Source organism: Balaenoptera physalus, assembly GCF_965194825.1.
Source record: "Balaenoptera physalus genome assembly, chromosome: 13".
In the NCBI taxonomy this organism is placed as follows: domain Eukaryota; kingdom Metazoa; phylum Chordata; class Mammalia; order Artiodactyla; family Balaenopteridae; genus Balaenoptera; species Balaenoptera physalus.
This window is the reverse complement of record NC_138892.1, coordinates 31,980,859-32,000,804: the sequence shown is the minus strand read 5'-3', so window position 1 is coordinate 32,000,804 and position 19,946 is coordinate 31,980,859. Positions and strand designations below refer to the sequence as shown.

Here is a 19,946-nt window from a genome sequence, read left to right as displayed (position 1 = left end):
CTCCCAAGGTCTCAATTAAAATTCTTTGTGGATGACTTCCCAATCCTAAATCTATTATTTCCAGCCCTTACTGTACTCTGAATTTCCAGTGAAGCATATTTGGCCACTGGTTAATAACTACTAACGGCTCCTTCTCCCATTTTTTTCTAATGGCACTGCCATCTGGTTAGTCCCATAGGCTCCAAATCATCCCTGATTACTGCCTGTGATGTCAAGCCTCACATCCCATCAGGAACTAGGACTTATTGATTCTTTCACTGCAGTGACTCCAAAATGGCCTATGCTTTCCTATTTCCATGGCTGTGACCCTAGTTCAGGTTGTCATTCTCTCACATCTGTTTTGAAGATTGGCCTCCTAAGTGGACTCCTTGACTCCAGGTCACCACTCCCATCCATCTGGCCACGCCAACGTCTGATTACTTTCCTAAACCTCTGCTTTGATTGTATTACTCACGTCTTTTCTAAACCCTCCAGCAACTCCTTATATTACTCAATAGAGTGTAAGCCCTGTACTTGGAATTCAGATCCTGTTTCAAACTGATGCCCATCCTTTCTCAGCATTTCAACCCTTTATGTGTACTTCTACTGGAGTCCAGCTGTACAAACTCTTGAACACAGTCTGTACTTTTGGCTCCCTGATTTAACTTATGCCATTTGCAGTATCTGGATTTACCCCTTCCCTATTGCCAGTAAAATTTTAGCAATCATCCAAGATCCAGTTCCATACAAATACCACCTCCATCACCCATACAATAAAGACTTTCTCCGAGTGATTTCTCTCCCCTGTTAAATAAGGCAATTGTATATGGGTGGTACAATTCTATGGGATGCCATCTGTACCATTCATTATCTAGAGCTATGTTCAGGGCACATCCTGTACAACCATATGAGGTGGCTTTGCCTTTGATTCCTTATTGCATTTCTTTGTCAGCTCCTTTTGTTGTTTTTTAACCAAAAGCTCCTTTAGTCTGTTTTAAAATAGGTTATTATGCATATATCTTATCTCCTTTTGTAGGCCATAAGCAATTTGAGGACAGAACTAGGTTATATTAAGCTTTGCATCCAACAATGCACCCACTAGAGCTTGTTGGTGTCACATTTGTGGTTAGAATGAAGAGTAAAATTGTGCTATGATCTACTCCATTTCTTTCTCTTAAACTGTGCTACACGCAACCCAATAAATGAAAAATCCTTCTGGGATGCCACATACGTATACTTGTCATCAGCTAGTTGACTAAGTACATTTTTAACTTTTCGCAGAGATAATTTCACGTTTGATGTCAAATAAACACAGCTCTTGTATATTTTCTCTTAGAGGCAACTTCTTTTGTTTCTGGTTCATTATCTACATTCCTTCCTTGTATTTAAAATATCAAATCCTCCTCTTCATTTTCCAATTATAGGTTGGAGAACTATTCCATATGTTTTCTATTCTAGTGTTCCAATATTTGTCCTGGTTTAATTTGTTTTAGTTCGTGAAACTTCTATTTCAGGGAGAAATCCTTGCCACAAACCTGAGTCATTCCTTATATTATTTTCCCCTTTTTTTCTTAAGCAAGAAAATGACTATAATCCAAATTATATCCAATTTTAAAAATATATAATTACAACTCCACATTTCATTTCTATCTTGGTACTTTTTACTACTGTTCTTCTTATTTCTTGGCATATTTCCTCTCCTACCATGTCATAGTCTGTTCTCCCAAGCCTTTCCCTCCACCACATCCCTTTCCCCAAATTATACTCAAATTTCCTTGGCAGGTTTTACCAAACCTCTGTTGGTACAAGGAACAGGCTTTCTCTATACAATGCGTACTCAATAAATGGTTACAAATGATACATATATATTTTGACTTCGGGGGTTGCAGATTCATGATAATGAGCTGCTTCTTTTTTCTTCCTTTTATCTATCTTGCCCTCAGTATTTGAATTCTTATTTACTTCTACCTACACACGTCTATTTTTGTTTTTACTCCATAAATTTTATTCTCACATTACTGCAATTCTCTGAGGTATTCATCCATCTCTCCATTCATTTATTCAACAGATACATTCATCACTTGCATGTGCAAAGTGTAAACTATATAGTTTAATGGGATTCCAAAATGAAATTCAGAAACCAATCCTGTCCTCTAAGAGCTTATGGTTTAGAAGAGGACACAAAACGTCTACGTAAGTGGCTGTGAGTAAGTAATGTCTATGTAAGTAACGGTAACTAATACCATATTAATATTGTATAAAATGTAATACAAAATATAATTAGAGGGTCATAAAAGAGAGATGAATTTCATTTGGGAAGGCAGCTTTTTTGGAGGTGGTGGTTCTGAACTCAGCCTTGAGAGAGCTTTGCAGAGATGGTGAGGAATAAGGTCATCTATTTTACACCAACTCCTCAATGATATATGATGAGTTTATTTCTAAACAATTTGGGGCTTCTTTAACCTGTCTGATTTCATTCGTTTAATTATATGAGTAATATTTCAGATTTTAAGAAAAATAATTTAGCCATTTCCCATATGACTGTATTCCCCCTTGCTGTACATACTTTGCTGTCCTACTGACCAAAATCAGCAAATTAAACACACACATACACATACAAGATAAAAATAAACCTTACTGCACTTTTTAAAAGATTGTTTTAAAACATTTTATTGCAGTAAGAACACTTAACACAAGATCTACCCTCTGAACACAGTTTTAAATACACAATGTAGCTTTTTTTAACTCTAAGCATTATGTTGTAGAGCAGGTCTCTACACCGTATTTGTCTTGCAAAACAAAAACAACCTTTAAAAAAAAGGCCACTTCAGCAGAACTATCTTCCTTACTACTTGGTGAGATTTTCATTTAGGGTTTATTTATTCACTCAGTCACTTCTTCAACAGACATTTATTGAGCGCCTACAATGCTTAGGCAACAAGTGAGGTACTTGTGAGGAGATACAGCAAGAACCAGACAGCCTCAGTTCCTGTCCTTGTATGTTCCCTGACTAGTATGTGTAAGTTGCTTGACTACAGCTGCTTTAAAATGCCATCTTTCTTTCTCCTAGACAAGTGCCCTGGGCTTTTCCATCATAATCCATTTCCCAAATGTCACAGGACAAATGCCACAATTAAACACCACATCACCTATGTGCCAAAACAGGATGCCAGTGATGCCATCCAAAAGCAAACCACAGAGAACATTACTTGAGCCTTTAAGGTTCAATGAACCATTTAATGTGTAGTTGGTGGATGTCTGGCTTAAGGGAACTGAAACAGCAGACGGGGAAAAAACAGTAGGTTTGTACTGGGATTGGAGGTCAAAGAAATATGTTTCTTGGAATAACAATGATTTCAGCTTGGGGAATACTGCACCTGAAAATAAAAAGGGTCAAGGGAAGGGTTTATTCCTTTACAGTGTTTGACAGGAAACATGAGCCTAGAGAGAGCTAGGATGGGAGCAGAAGAAAGAAAGGGTGCTATTCATGCTCCAGAGGTGGTGATCAAGGGCATGATTCAAGGCAAAAATGAAGTCTGTGTAATAGCAGGGTTAAAGTGTTAGAGGCATATGCGACATAATTACTATTATTATACGATGTTATTTTGGGTTGTTGAAAAAGGATGTTTGATAAAAGTGAGTTCCTGGAGGAGACAAGAGGCTCTGTGACCCAGTTTCCCTGGGGAAGGTTCAATCTAGAGAGAAATCTCTGAATCTGGGACAGAAGGGAAAGCTGGAAGGACAGTGACCTGTAAGGAAAAGGTGACGCTCACCAGAGACCATGTCTATAATAATCGGGCGAGTAAATGATCCTCTAACCGCGAGGGAGTGCAGGGGAAGAACTGAAGATTTAGGAAGATGAAAGAACACTCATACACCACTGTAATAAATGGGGGTTCAGGAGCAGAACAGAATTAACAGGGAGTTGGCGGAAGTACAAATGGGAAGAGCATGCATGACGTTGCCCTGCACCGCGTCTGCAGCTTGGGAGTTGAGAAAGTAGACAGGAGATATAAACATCAGCGCCCTCTGGTCATGTTTTCCTAGTCTCCCTTCTCCCCAGGCCCTTCACAGACCCACACAATCCCAACAGGTTATCTGTCCCCGGTTTATATTCAGTGTGTCCTGGGCTCTGGCCTGTGATGAGGCACAAGTATTACCAGTCATGTGGCAAGTGGCACTTTACCTTGACAATTTCCCTCTCCTACTGTATGGGATTTTGACCTTTTCTCCTTTTCCTTAAAATAGCAGGGCAATGTTTTTGATTTTTGCTTGTTTCAGCATTTAACACATGAGATACTTTTCCTATCATGTTATAGTAATCACACCTAATTGAAATTGATTTTATTTATTCTTCCTCTATTAATAATATTTTATTTTAGTCCTGCTTTGCCCCTTGTCTAATTTATTTTCTGGCCTCAAAAATAAGAAACACTCAGAAATTCCCTGGTGGCCCAGTGGTTAGGACTCCATGCTTTCACTGAAGGCGCGGGTTCAACCCCTGGTTGGGGAACTAAGATCCCCCAAGTCCCAGTGGCGCAGCCAAAAAAAAAAAAAAATTGGGAAACACTCAACTGTTAATGCTTTGTATATCTCCCATACAAGATGAATCCACTAAACTGGAATAATACTGCTTGCCTTTCAAAACTTGAGAATGCACAATTCAATTATGTAACAGTTTCAGCTAACACACTGACCCCAGCTTGATAGAAGACTTAATAAATTTTGGTGTCTAGGATGCTGTATAGTTCTTGTTATATCTTTTAACTTGAATTCTTAAAACTTACCAATGTACGAAAGTAACAGTGTTGATACAAGCCACAATTACACTTCTTGAAACTCTCTCTCTTTTTCTTGCAACATACTGAAAAAGAATAAGAAACATGTTTATTTGCATTTAGACAGAGATTCTGAAGTAACCATGATCTGGGCATTGTAAAGGGCAGTTTTCATTTTTCTGTAAATACAGTAGCAAAAGATTGCAAAATTGAGTGGGAAGCTTACCTTCATAATATTAGTATAGGGAAGAGGGAAGACTTCATCTGCTTCCACATAGTCTCCCCAAGTAGTTAAAAAATTCTCTACGCATATGCAGGTACACATACAGAAAATGCTTATATGCACTTAATATGTGAATATGTACACATGCAGCATGATATAAGAGAAAATAACATGCCAAATGAAAATTATAACTGAATGTAAAATCAAAGCATTGGTCCTGGAGCAGTATGGGATAGGGTAAAAAAGTGATCAGCGTCAGCTACCACAAGTGGCAAGGTCTCACAAAACAATTTTTGTATTTGGCTTTGAAGAAAATACTGAGTAGTTTGAGAAAAATTAAGGGCTCTGAAAGCCAGAGTGCGGTCAAATATATGAAGTATGCAAGAGAAAAATCACTGAAAGTATCTTGACTAGGAAGTGATATTAAGAATGGGGTTTAGGGCTTCCCTGGTGGCGCAGTGGTTGAGAATCTGCCTGCTAATGCAGGGGACACGGGTTCGAGCCCTGGTCTGGGAAGATCCCACATGCCGCGGAGCAACTAGGCCCGTGAGCCATAACTACTGAGGCTGTGTGTCTGGAGCCTGTGCTCCGCAACGGGAGAGGCCGCGACAGTGAGAGACCTGCGCACCGCGATGAAGAGTGGCCCCTGCTTGCCGCAACTAGAGAAAGCCCTCGCACAGAAACGCAGACCCAACACAGCCAAAAATAAATAAATTAATTAATTAATTAAAAAAAAAAAAGAAAAAAAGAAAAACTCCTAGCTAACATCTTAAAAAAAAAAAAAAGAATGGGGTTTACAGAAGAAAGACAAAGGTGGAGTTTAGAAAGACCGAGGAAAAGAAAGGTTCTGTGGCAGCAACTCAGTCAAGACATAATAAAGATATGGATGAAGATAATGACTATTGCCAAGAAAGAGCTAAGCATGTCTTGGCTATAGTGTGGAAAAGAGGAGAATAAGCAAACGTGCCTCCCGAGCTCCACGACCAGGAACGTGAGCAAGATTCTGCTGTTTATAGAAATAAAGAGAGCAGAGATGATACCGTCAGAAGGGTCATGAAGACAATTATGTGAAGGTGTTTCCCAAGTAAATGGAGATGTAGGATTGAAGAGGCAATGAGAGATCAGAAATGTGGATAAAACTTGGAAGACATCAGTTGGGAGCTGCCATCATGAGAGTGAAACACTTCTTAAAGGTGTTATGAGCACATGCACGGGATGTGAAGTGGTGAGGTCAAGCTTACTTATGCACACATTTAGTAAAACAAAATACCTTATCTCATTATCCTCTTCATTAATCTGTATATTTTCAACTGCCCTTGTAAGATTTGGTTGTTTCTTCTGGGAAAAGAACAGTGATATATACATATATTGTAAAAATATCAATATATCATGTGCTATTTAAGAGGTAAACAGTCTCCACTTCTATGTTTTCATCAGCATGCAGCATATAAAAATACTTTTGCAATAAGAAATTATGAAAAATGCACGGTTTTATAAACTCAGCATTTTTAGGATGTTGGAGATGAAAGAATAATAAAGAAACTGAAAGATTTAAATAGTAATCAAATTAAAAAGACATTTCAAAAAGCTGAGTTGCAATCATTTAGCACATTTAAAAATTTTAGACAGGCTTCAAGACAAAGAGAAGAAAAGAGTAGAAATACAAAATAGCAGATCATACAAATGGCATCTCTAGCTGGTTTTAATCAAATCATCATATGATTTTTCAGCCTATTTCTTCCTTTTTATATTTAGTTCAGGCTAATAAAACCAGTTTGCATTTTCTTATGTATGCATGCTCAGCTAGAGGGGTGGTCTTCAAAGGATAATGAGGAATGGGGGAACCTTTCTAAGATGCACGATCTGTGGAGGTTATGAATTAAAATATATCCCATCTTATTGTTTTCTTGGTAGGATCCTTTCTTAGAAAAGGTCAGTTTGTTAGCTAATCATTGATGTAATAGAGTATGAACAAATAAATATATAAAGTTCAGAAATTTTGTGATCAAGGGGAAAAAAAAAACGAATAGCAACACTTACCTTCCAGTATAAGGCTCCAAAAGCAAACCCAATTACAAGAGAAAAGAATGCTGGCAATGCTACGGCTGCCCATTGTAGGCTGGAGTCTTCAATGGGATTTGAGGCCTTCCCTGTAATTTAAACAGTACAGTGGTGAACACAGTTTATCCATGCCAGAGGTTTTGCTCTCATCCTGTGGTTGTTCCCAACTGTTTCCGAAATGTACTCTTGACCTATCTGTTTAAAATATTTAAAACACTGATTTTCCTGCTTGCACTACAAGTCGATGTAGTCTCCAAAAGATACAAGTTGAAAAAAGAAAGAAACCCCACAGACAGAAGGCTATTTGACTTGGTTAATGAGGACCCATATGGAACACAGATGACATATACCTGCAAATGATTTATATCATCAAGCAAATCCATCTTCCATGCCTTTATCTTCTAATATCTTCTCACTTTCTCACACTTCACATCTTGCCAAGAAAGTTTAAAGAAGACATTTTGCAACCCGGATCAAGGTCTGGATGCATGCATCAAGCTATGTTTGGCCTGCCTCAAATATTAAGTTAATACCTGTACCTTGTGGTTAGAGTACTTTTAGGGACCTCAAGTTTAGAATTATGGTGTCTCCTCATCACATCTTCAGCTGACATTTATTGGATGCCAGGTAGGGCCCAGAACTGTACTATGGAGTAAAGGTTTGAATTTTCAGACTTTCTGTGTTCGGAAGTCTGAGACTACTGAACATGAAAGAATGGCTGGAAGTACCAGTGTCTCCTTAAGCTGACTCTAAATATGTAATTTAGTGAGAGAGAAGACACACACATGAGTTTAACTTGGGACACCTCCCTTCACCCTGCTTTGCTCTTCCATGAGAAGCAGAATGATTCAGGAATTAAACAACACATCTCCCCCAAGCGTCTCTTGCTCCCAACACAAAACTTAACATGTTGACAGATTTTTCTGTCTATCATCTCCTTACAAGGAACAGCTTAGTTGTTTGAAAACATTGACACATATGTGTCAACTTGTAAGAGTTAAACTTTCAGTTTTCTTTTGAAGATGTAATACATTTAGAAATTGTACACTTTCAACAATTGTATGATCAAAATGTAAACCAATCCAAGGGAAAGTGACTGTTTTGGGCTATGATATTTTGCAATGATACTTGGGTACTGTGTCAGCCTATAGTCACCTATTTAACAGATAAAGTACCTAAAGTACATAATATAAAAGAACCAAACCACTGTATGTGTATCAGCATTTAAGATGGAAAAATAAACTCATAGATTTAACCGAAGAGGCAAGAAACAAATGTTATCTATTATAGTGAGAACAGGAATTGCCCATTTCCCTACCATTGCTAAACTTGGTACAGGAAATTCATTAATTCTATGATTCTTATGTTTCCAAAGAGGCTCTCAAAACAGTAAGTTTGTGTGTGTGTGCTGGGGTGGGGAATGGAGGGGGATGTAGTGAGTCATGGGTGTCCCTTATACTAAGGGACATTGGGTAAAGTGGAATCTTCCATTCACGTAACCATGAATCACTTCCTTAAGACTAGACTGACAGCTCTTTTGGCCCACCTCACATCCTACAGCCCCATGGAAATATGTTTTAGGCATCTTAAATTAAAGCTCAACATGAATTCTATCACCAAATTAAGCCTTAGTTATAAAATGGGATTTGGTATAACTGAAGTAATACTGTTATTCCAATAATATAGCTATTTTAAGGGTTATATAAGATTATGTGTATTTGTCGGGGATTTTACTACCATTTATAAAGGTGTTTTCTATGAGGAAATGGATTTGGAGTTAACACGCAATTCCGACCATTTTAGAAATGTTTATATCATTATCTGTAAATAATTTGGCTGTTTGTGTTTATATTCCAGTGACATGTTTGAATTCTCCTTGATGGCCAGCCCACTATGGCCCACACTGTCCTGTCTACTGGGATTGCTGGCATGTGATTATGATTTGGCCAGGTGACATACATAGACATATACAGAGAGAACAAAGAAAGCTATTAATATTTTGTCCCCAGCTCCAATGGAAAACTAATGAGCTAAGATGGTGCTATGGAGAACTCCATTACCTATGTTTGGACAGCCAGATGCCCCAGAATCAAGGCAGCTAAAACCCTGCTCTTCTTGTTCTATCCAAAAGCCAAATCTTGAATTGCATCGATCAGACCAGAAGAAAGGCCACACCCACCAGCAATAAGCTTGCTACAGAGTGAGGTGTTCTGGGACTCCCCACTCAAAATCTTTCTCAGGTAGGAGGACAGCCCCTGAAGGAGGTGTTTCCTTAGAGGCTAAAGAAAGCTCACCTCCCTCTACCAGAGCACTGTGACTTTTTAACCACTTTAAACTTCCACCCCTAGGACTATGGCCCTGAACAAAGTTCTGGAATCTGACTAACACGCAGCAGCAGTCCTCCGGCAGGAGATAGGGAGGGAGAAGGGAGGGGGTCAGACCCACAGGAACTGAGCTTCCCTCCCACAGAGGTGTCACCTCGCTTTCCTTATTTCTCTTGTTAATGCAAATGGCTTCACAGCCAGGCCTTGGGTTCTCTTCAGTGATCCTGCCATTCCTCTTCCAGGGAGAGAAAAATTGATGTTATCAGAAAAGGCTTGCTTACGCCTCCAGGGCATGACTCCCAATACTTACTACTGCTGCTATCCGCCAGGAATCAATGAGGCCAGGGATCAATGAGATCTGAATTATGTGCCTCAAGGCCCATATGAAGGGTATTAGGGCCAAAGCTTTTCTTTTATGAAAAGATCGCCCCAGAAAGTGTATGGGGTGGTGGAGCTCATCTGGACAGGATTTAAGTAATCCCAAATTCCTGGGTTGTTTTCATGTTAATTGTATCTCATTATTATGAAAGCTGTCCACAGTTCAAAATTTGGGGGAACTGATTTGTGTGGTTTGACTAATAACATCAGACATCTGTACAAACACAGAACACAAAAAAACTGTGCTACAATTTTGCTGAACTCCTTTGTAGAGTGAGTCTGCTTATGGGGACCATGCCTATGAACATGGCTCTCTCCTTGGTCCTTAAAAAGTATGCAACTCAGTATTCTCCCTTGATTCAGATTCAAAGCTCACCACAGACTTGCCGGCACTTCAAAGCTCACCACTGACCCAGCCTTGGTGCTAGATCTCATTGTTCTAATAATTAATGATGAACATGTACTATACATCAAGCATGGCTCCAAGTATACATGTGCTAACTCATTTAAAACTCACAGAAAACCTGTGAAAGAGAGATTATCAACCTCCATTTGATTGAGGAGTCCAGAGAGATTAAGACAGTTGCCCAAGGTCACATAGCTAGCCAAGGTCTAGAGCTGGAATATAAACCCAGGCAGCCTGACTCAAGACTGTCTAGAAGATGAGTAAGTTAATGCCAAAGTAAGGATTTTCTTCCCTATCATTTAAATATACTATCTGTAAGAATCTCAATCATTTAAAAAACATCCTTTTAGCTTGGTACAAAGGATATTATTGTAACTTTGAAAACACAGTTCCCTTTGGATAACTTATACACTTTTACATTATCCCATGATTGATTCTCCCTTATAAGCTACAGAGAGGGCACTTACACCTCTGGATTCCTCCTTCATATGCACTGGTCCTCTGGCCAGCATGGCCACATTTGGGGTCTGTCTTATCCCTGAAAACTAGCATGCTTTCTTCAAATTTCCATGACCCTACCCCCGAAAAAGTCTTACCTCCTTTATGCTACAACTAAAAGCTTTTACATACTTCTATTATACATATTATATTATAATATAAATAATATATATTATAAAATACTATGACTATTTTTATTTGTGTCTGTTTCTCCTATGAGAATGTACACTACATAAGAGCTAGTCTTGTGCATGGGTATCTAAGTGCCAATGGTTAACAATGGTTGGAGTTAATAATAAGATATCTAGAAAAAACACATATTTTTAGATAACAACCCACTTTTATATCACCCATGAATCAAAGAAGAAATCACAAGAATTGAAGTATTTTAAAGGTATGATAATGGACACACAACATATCAGAATGTGTAGAATATAGCTAAAGCTGCTTTTAATGAAATTTATACCTTTAAGTGCTTATATTAGAAAAGAAGAATGGTTTAGAGTCAATGATCTACTTTTTCTACCTTAAGAACTTAAGAAGTTTGGGGGCTTCCCTGGTGGCACAGTGGTTGAGAGTCCGCCTGCCGATGCAGGGGACACGGGTTCGAGCCCTGGTCTGGGAGTATCCCACATGCCGCGGAGCAGCTAGGCCCCTGAGCCACAATTACTGAGCCTGCGCATCTGGAGCCTGTGCTCCGCAACAAGAGAGGCTGCGATAGTGAGAGGCCCGCGCACCGCGATGAAGAGTGGCCCCCGCTTGCCGCAACTGGAGAAAGCCCTCGTGCAGAAACGAAGACCCAACACAGCCATAAATAAATAAATAAACAAATACTTTAAAAAAAAAAAAAAAGAACTTAAGAAGTTAGAACAAATTGAGCAAATTAAACCCAAAGTAGAAGTAGGGAAGTAATAAAGATAAGATTAGAAATCAATGAAATACAAACAGAATTTAAGAAGACAAAATTTCTTCTTTGGAAAGATTAATAATATTCATAGTTAGTAGGAAAGACCTTAACTGACTAACACACAAAGAGTCTTTTCAAAACTTTTCAGATCCAATGTGTTATGTGATTCAGAATTTTAGATCTTAGAAGGTTTGGTCCTGTAAATATTGTATATTATATAATATCTTCAATGAGGTCTGGGTAGCACCCTATAATCAAACACATTAATATTTCCTAGTGAAATGCATAGATATTCACTTTTAGAAAGATAAATATTATAAATAGCCTCATCACAATTCAGGTCAGGTTTTGTTGGCAAAAATTCCAAAACAAATTGGATTTTAGAGCTTTTTCTTTTAATTTCTGAATTGTAGCATTGCTATTGTGGGTTTGTATTAAATTGATTACTCCTTTTTACAGATAGGTCTTTGATGTCCTTGAACATATGAGAGTGCCCCATTACTAAGTCTTAAGGGATGACTTTCTTAGCTAAGATCAAAGGATGAATTTTTTCCCTACAGTTGCCATGAGGCTAGAGGATCAGGATATTTAGTAAATCCAATGACCTTTATAGTGACCTTTGCCTACATTTGAAAAAAAGACATTAGACTTCCAGGTAACTGGGTTCTTCTTCACCACTGAGGACAGAAATTTCAGAGAAAGAATATTCTCCCCCAACATGTAATTTTATAGTAAAATAACAAAAATCATCAAATTTCCAAACACACAACAAAACAGAACAGAAAGTATCCTTGGAATTTTATACAACCAGCACTTGTATTTTCCATTTTAAAATTCCATTTTTGTCAGGCAAATTCCACGTGAAATATACTTTAAGTCAACAATGAAAAAAGTTTATAAATCATACATCTAAAAGTAATTTCATGCCTTATTTAAAATAATCTTAGCAGAAAATTTATTACCCCGATTAAACATTATCTCTAGCTATAGGGAAATCCAATTGTACAAACCTAATATTTAATTCTCAGGAAGATCATAACAGGAAGAATAGCAAAAGAACAGCATTAATAGTAATGATTGTAGAAATTTCCTTTAAAGCCCATGCAATACTCCTACAGATGCTAATTGGAGCCATGCATGCATTAAGTCAGATACGTGTACTTACTATTACTGCTACTGCTGTCATTCCTAAGGGAACTGGCTGCAACAGGGGGTAACATAAATGGTTTTGTGACACTGACTCTGGAATCTAAATAGAAAGCAATAATGTGTCAGTGTTGCATGGTGATTTACATAAATTACAGAGTCCTCAAAAGGTGAAGTGCAATATCAGAGTACTTTCCAGGTCTGCTTCCCAAATCTAGATTATTCAGATTTGAGAAGGGGACATTAAGAAGACTGGAGGTGAAGAATAATATAATTGTACATTACTAGCAAATATCAGATAAAAATATGACTATCTCATATATTGTTTACTCATGCACAGTAAGTGTTGTTTTGGCTTGAACACCAACAAATCTACAACTGTTTGTTTCTTTCATGCCACTGATATTTGCTTTTATATTAGACATACACACATCTTTCCCTAGCTACACATATATTTGAGTCAAAGGTAGATTCTTACCTATACATATAAGATTCAAACTTGCTTTTTATACTTATATTAGAAATGCTTATATGTCTTACCTTTTTCAGGACTTGATGTTGAAGACATCACACATTCACTAGTTTTAGAAGCCACCATCTTCAAGTCCTTGAAGGCATCGATGGATTTATTAAAAATTCCAAAGAATTTTTCAGGAGTAAACAGCCTAGGTTCTGGGCTCTTAGATGATTTTTTTACATTCTAGAAAAAGAAAAAAAATAGGATTATATTTTTCAAATAGTCTATAGATTTAACTGATGTCAAGGAAATAGACTATAAATGTGTCCTTGAAAGATTCAAGTGAAACGGACACTTTTAGACAACTGTTTTAACACATATACTTCAAATTGGTACTGCAGGGTAAATGATCCCATCCAGTTCAGTCTGGGCTCAACTCCGGATAAAAGGAAGAGGGTGGTGGTGAGGGTGAGAAAGGTGAATACAACATCATAACAATGAAATAATCCTAACAACAAATTACAGACACTGTTCTTTAGAGATGCTCATTAAAATTATTACTCCTCATTAAAAAAAAATACCCCTCCATAATACATGCTCCAAATAGCCAATAATTTAAAAGTCTGACGATAATAAGTACTGGCGAGGACATGGAGCAGAGAGGTCTCTTATAAATCACTGGAATGACATAAATTGGCACATTTGATATTATCTAGTAAAGTTGGACATGTGCCCATCCTGTGACCCAGAAATTCCACTTCTAGGTAAATACTCTGAGGAAGCTCTTGCACAACTGCACCAAGAGGCATATAAGAAAGTTCTTCCCAGCAGTGTTTATAAACCCTTACACCAATAAACAGGAGAGTGGTTTAATAAACAGTGGTATATTGAATCAATGGAATGCTCTATAAACAGTAAAAAAAAAAAAAAAAATTAACTACAGCTTTATGCATCAATGTGGATATATCTTATAAACATAACGCAGAGTGAAAGAAGCAAGTCTCAAAAGAATAAAAAGAGTACGATTTTCTATAAAATCCTCCAAACAAGTCAAAGCTCTATTTTAGGAATTCATAAATACATGATTATCTATAAATAAAAGCAGGTAATAATGAGTTAACACCTATGTAGCACTTACTATGTACTACTCTATGATTAGTAAATGGACATTCTCTGGTATTTGGAATGCTCTTCCAGACATTGCCATTTACTGACCACCGAACTCATCTTTCAGGCCCCAGTGCGTATGTTATTTCCTTCATGATACCTCATCTGATATACCCTACTTTTTGTGACCTCTACTTCTTATCAGTGCCATTAGCACACTATTTGTACTGATATGATTGATATAAAAAGAGATGTTAACTCTCTAAGACATGTGTTCATCTTAAAAAATTTTTTAATTAAAAACTTATAAATTAGAAATCTCACAAATATGCCCCCATCCCTGCCATGACCAATCAGCACAGGTTTTAGAGAGGAGTAATAAAAAGCAATCCCAATGAATACAAAGTTACCTCAAATGAGTGTTCTTCCATGCACTCCACAAGGTCATCGACTATTTTCACAAGTTTGTCTATGATAGAGTAGTTACTCAAGCCTTCAGAAATATTTGAAAACTTGTCCAGAAGATCAGTCAAGCTGACTGACAATTGTTCCACCATCTCGCTTATCCAACAATGACTAGGCTGTAAGAAATTGAAAGAAAAGAAGATAAAGCACCTATTTTAAGTACAGTAACCTTGGATTACCCTTCAAAGCCATCAATGTTTCAGTCATGGACTCCTGGACAAAGGATTTCCTTATATCAACACAGGTTAGTTCTTATGTTTTATTTAACTCATACCTAACATCTGTTTCAAAATTTACAAATGCATAAAGATCAGAGGAAACTGTTGATGGTAAAGATTTTGCTCTTCCATGGAAGTAAAATTAAGACAAGAAGAGCCAAGACAGAGCCTTTGACAAGGTTCAGATACTAATGGAATTTAATTCTATTGAAAGATATTTATTTCCTACTTACTGTATTCTAAAAAGAACTTCAGGCCCAGAGGAAACTACAAAAAAATTATTGTGGGAGAGAGTCCTAGTCTTCAAGGAACTTCCAGTCTTTTGGTGAATTGGAAAATGAATCAGTGGATTAATAATAACTTATTTTTCTAAAGACCTTGATAGATTTCAAGGCTTCTTCATAGATGAATTCCCATGCGTGTTTAAAAAATAAAAAGTAGCCCTGGCAGAATGTGGTCTGAGAGAGAAGCACGTTTGCCTTAGTGGCAAGACCAGCTACATAATTTGTGGGGCCAGTGGCAAAATGGAAATGTATGTATTGTTCAAAAACATGTTCAAAAAAATGATTAAGAGTTTCAAGATGGCGACAGCAGAGCATGAAACCAAGCATGGAGCCCCCTGCCCACGAAGCCAGCCCTGCCCACTGGTTAGAAGCTCAAGCCTTGGAGTCAGGCATAACTGGGTTCAGTTCTGGCTGAGAGACTCCAGACAAGCTACATAAATTCTCTGAACCTCACTTTGCCTCTCTATAGAATGGGAATAATGGAAACAAGGTAGTTTTGAGGAGATGAGGTACATAATTTGAATGTAAGTTTCATGAAGGCAGTATTTTTATAAAACCTTGTTCTCTACAGTGTCTCCTGGGGCCTAGAACAGTGTCTGTCATATGGGAGTTGCTCAGAAACTACTCGCTGAACTGATGTAGGTGTGATTAAAAAATGAATGAGAGGGGCTTACCTGATGGCGCAGTGGTTAAGAATCCGCCTGCCAATGCAGGGGACACGGACCTGGTGGTGCAGTGGTTAAGAATTCGCCTGCCAATGCAGGGGACACGGGTTTGAGCCCTGGTCCGGGAAGATCCCACCGGCCGTGGAACAACTAAGCCCGTGAGCCACAACTACTGAGCCTGTGCTCTAGAGCCCGTGAGCCACAACTACTGAGCTTGTGTGCCACAACTACTGAAGCCCACCTAGAGCCTGTGCTCTGCAAGAAGAGAAGCCACTGCAATGAGAAGCCCACACAATGAAGAGTGGCCGCCGCTCACGGCAACTAGAGAAAGCCTGCGCACAGCAACGAAGACCCAAAGCAGCCAAAAATAAATTAAAAAATAAAAATGAATGAGAAAAAATACTCCATCACAGGGGTCCATGTTTTTCTGGAAAGGACTATATGGTAAATATTTTAGGCTTTCTATGCCAAGAGGCAAAAATCAAGGATATTGTGTAGGTCCATTTATACAAGAGAAAATAAATTTCCACAAATTTTTTTATTACAAAGTTTAACAGGTAATGATTATACTTGAATATAATTTCTTTTGCGTAATAATTGAATTTAGGGTTTCCCTGGTGGCGCGGTGGTTAAGAATCCGCCTGCCAATGCAGGGGACATGGGTTCGAGCCCTGGTCCGGGAAGATCCCACATGCCATGGAGCAACTAAGCCCGTGCACCACAACTACTGAGCCTGAGCTCTAGAGCCTGCGATCCACAACTACTGAAGCCTGCGTGCCTAGAGCCCGTGCTCTGCAACAAGAGAAGCCACCGCAATGAGAAGCCTGCGCACTGCAACAAAGAGTAGACCCCGCTCTCAGCAACTAGAGAAAACCCTTTCTGCATGCAGCAGCAAAGACCCAGTGCAGCCAAAAATTAAATAAATTAAAAAAAAATTGAATTTAATTTCTTTTGTAATACAGGTCTACCAGTAAGAAGAATGGAATGCTTTATTTTGGGTCAACATTTTGCTTGGGGTTAAAAGCCTTCTCAATCATCAAATAGACTGTAAATGTTTATCTGTAAAAAACAAACTCAGCTGCCTGTCCATATAAAAGCAGGAAGCAGACTGGATCTGGCCTATAGGGTATAGTTTGCCAACCCCTGCTATAAATGGCTGTGGATCAGTAAAAGTTTAGATTATTAGGAAAAACTTCTTAGTGTGTTAGAATGGATTATAATTTTTTTAAATTAATGTGACATCACTTAAAATATAATAATTGGTCATAAATTCACATACTTGGTATATTGTAACGTTATCTTCTCTCTCATAAAGATCTTTTAAGTAAAGGTCCTGATTTATTTTTTTAACTCTGTTAAAATGTTATAGTGAGAAAAATAAGATAATTATTGGCAAAGATAAAATGGTCTTGGCTTATTAAGATCCTAAATAATTTAAAATGACTTCTATTGTAATGAAAATGTTGTAATCAGAGAGAGTAACTGATGCCATGTAAAACGAATAAAACCACTAAACTTTATTTCTTTACCTACCAGCAGAATATCTCTGTGGGGGAAGGTCAAGTAATTTATGTATTCTAAATTATACAAGGGGGCCATTTTATATTTATTTAACAGAACAGTTTTAATTAATATGATTCAGCTGAAAGGGAAACTGTCTTATCTACAGATAGGTAAGCTGCAATTTCTGGAAGCATTAAATGCCATTCAAAACTTTTAGGGAGTGTTGGCTCTGGCTTCAGATAAGTAGAATAAACAAACCCCTAAATGGGAATTAGTTCAATTAGGCCATTTCATTTGACTCATCAACCAAGTTCTCAAAGACTGTGTTTCCAAAACATGTTGAGAATGAACTCTTTGTTTTGTAAAATTAACGCTTATCTCAAGCATATGCAAGTTCATATTTGCATCGTTAACAAGTCTCTTTACAAGCTGTCAGTCTCTCTTTTGGGGCTGACTGCTCTCCAAGTTTCCCTCTGTTTAGACAGTGATAATTCCTTTTAGATAGTCAGCCCTATCAGCAAGGCACAGATTTCCTAGGATATAGGAAACAGCACATTCTGTAAATACTGCCTTAATAGTACTTATTCGGTAGAACAGCCTTCACCAATTCGTTCATTCCGTTGAAATTGTGCAAATTTTTCCACAGCAAGCAGATCTCATGTATTAATCTTTTCAAACTCTGTCCTTGCTCCACTTTGTGAATAAGCTTGCCTGTCCTTCTCTCAGATCCTCTGACGTGTAGGAACCAAAATCAAATTCCCTTGTTCTGAACTAAGGTACTCCTTTTGTTTCTGTGGTCTTTGCCTTAAATGAACAGGTTGGTTTTTTTGTTGTTGTTGTTTCTTTTTGGTTTTGTTTGTTTTTTGTTGCTTATTTTGTGGTTAAAGCAGAAAAGAGTTTGTTTATGTTTCTTATTTTTAACTGGGAACTCTGGGGTGCTTACTGCCACTTCTGTTTGTCTCTATTTTCAAATGAACTCTATGTTTACATTCCATATTCAAGTTCTTATTTAACTGTGACTACTTGCCCCATGGCCACCCACCCTTGTTTTCACATACCTAATCAACAGTCCAAGCAATCAACTTTTCCCAGTAACATTTTCAACCCTAAACCTCTAATTTCTTAGTTAAATCCTGGAAATCCCACAGTCTAATCTTAGCCCAATATCTGCCCTTTTAGAGTTATGAAAAATTCGTTGATATTTGACATAAACTTCTGGACTACACTGCTGAGAAATATATTTCTAAACGTCTTTAACTGTATTTCATTCATTATTCATTCTTGGAAAAGACTAATCAATTCAAAGTTCTTTCTTTTCACTAAATTTGTTTAAACAGTTATAATTTAGCTTTTAAAGATTATTGGATTTATTAAAGATAAAACTGAGGTAAACAATATTAAATATTAGCCAGTTTTAACTTGTCTGCCTGCAAGAAAGGAAACCAGTTTTGACAAGAATATCAGGCAGTTTCGCATTTTCTTTTTAATTAAATATAGTCAATGATTTGCAGAGAGAACAAAACTCAGTGAACTAAATATTTCATTTGTGAGATGATAGGAAGTCTCTCTGTTTTTCACCTCTTCCAAGATTATGATTAGGAAATAGATAATTAAAAGTTTGAGGGTCACAAATTTAATTTTTTCCTTCACCTTAATAACAGGCATTATTGTCGCTCTTTATCTTTCAGAGACCATTTTAAACAAATAGTTTTATATAAATATTAACTCACAACATATGTCAGAAGAATGTAAGATATACATAATGTTCTTTATATCACTAGAAGAATGTGAAGCATTAATAAAGTTGATAAAGTCACACAGGATGTCAAAGAGGTGATGTAAGGAGTACCTTTCAAATTCCTGAAGTACACATAATTTAATGTTTTATTCACCTATATACATACAAAAAGAAATATAGTTTTTGTTTTGAAAAACTCCAAACTCCTTAACTCCATACTCTTAATTTCTTACCTTCTTTCTTGGTAGCCTCTGTCTTACATTTTCTGGGTCAATTATAGCAGCTCTATTTAGGACTACTGGAGCAACACATGCTTTCTATTCATCTTTGTATGTGTGTGTATATATAAATTATATATATACACACACATATATAACATGTATCATTCTAGAATGCTAACTGAATCAATGATATTGACTCAATGTCCTTGACCTGCTAGCATGCCACCACAGAAGATTTGGGTAAAAACTGTCAACTTCCTAAGGGATTTTAAAATACAATAAGCACCAAATTAATGATTTAACTAAACAATTAAAGATATAAAAACTACTACAATTGAAAGCATTCTAAACATAACCAGGAATATGACCGCTTCCAAAAACCAACAATGAAAATTTAAAATAGATGATATATGAATTTCATAAGATGTATGACATAATACCTCTGTGGACCCAGAACTGGTAAATTTGAGTCGCTGGCTGAAATAAAAACATCCTGGGGACTTGCTAAATCTGGCCTGCTTTCTCCTCTCCATCCCCTGCTTCATTTAAGAAACTGTTCTGGTTTAATAGTTGAAAACATTTGACACA

The 19,946-nt window shown here is 37.3% G+C and overlaps 1 protein-coding gene across 3 annotated transcripts in view; it reads right to left on the bottom strand.

Annotated features, from left to right (window-relative positions):
* Positions 1–19,946, bottom strand: part of KITLG (KIT ligand) — a 91,575-nt gene that overhangs the window by 12,385 nt on the left and 59,244 nt on the right. For 2 of the 3 annotated variants that reach the window (XM_082419086.1, XM_082419085.1), the window contains 6 exons: positions 14,675–14,845; positions 13,241–13,400; positions 12,720–12,803; positions 7,021–7,130; positions 6,251–6,318; positions 4,767–4,843 (listed from right to left, as the gene is read on the bottom strand). In XM_082419086.1, the coding sequence (XP_082275212.1) occupies positions 4,804–4,843; positions 6,251–6,318; positions 7,021–7,130; positions 12,720–12,803; positions 13,241–13,400; positions 14,675–14,845 (633 nt within the window). In that variant the 3' untranslated portion in view covers positions 4,767–4,803. The remainder of the gene's footprint in view (positions 1–4,766; positions 4,844–6,250; positions 6,319–7,020; positions 7,131–12,719; positions 12,804–13,240; positions 13,401–14,674; positions 14,846–19,946) is intronic. The other variant, XM_082419087.1, reaches the window with a different exon arrangement.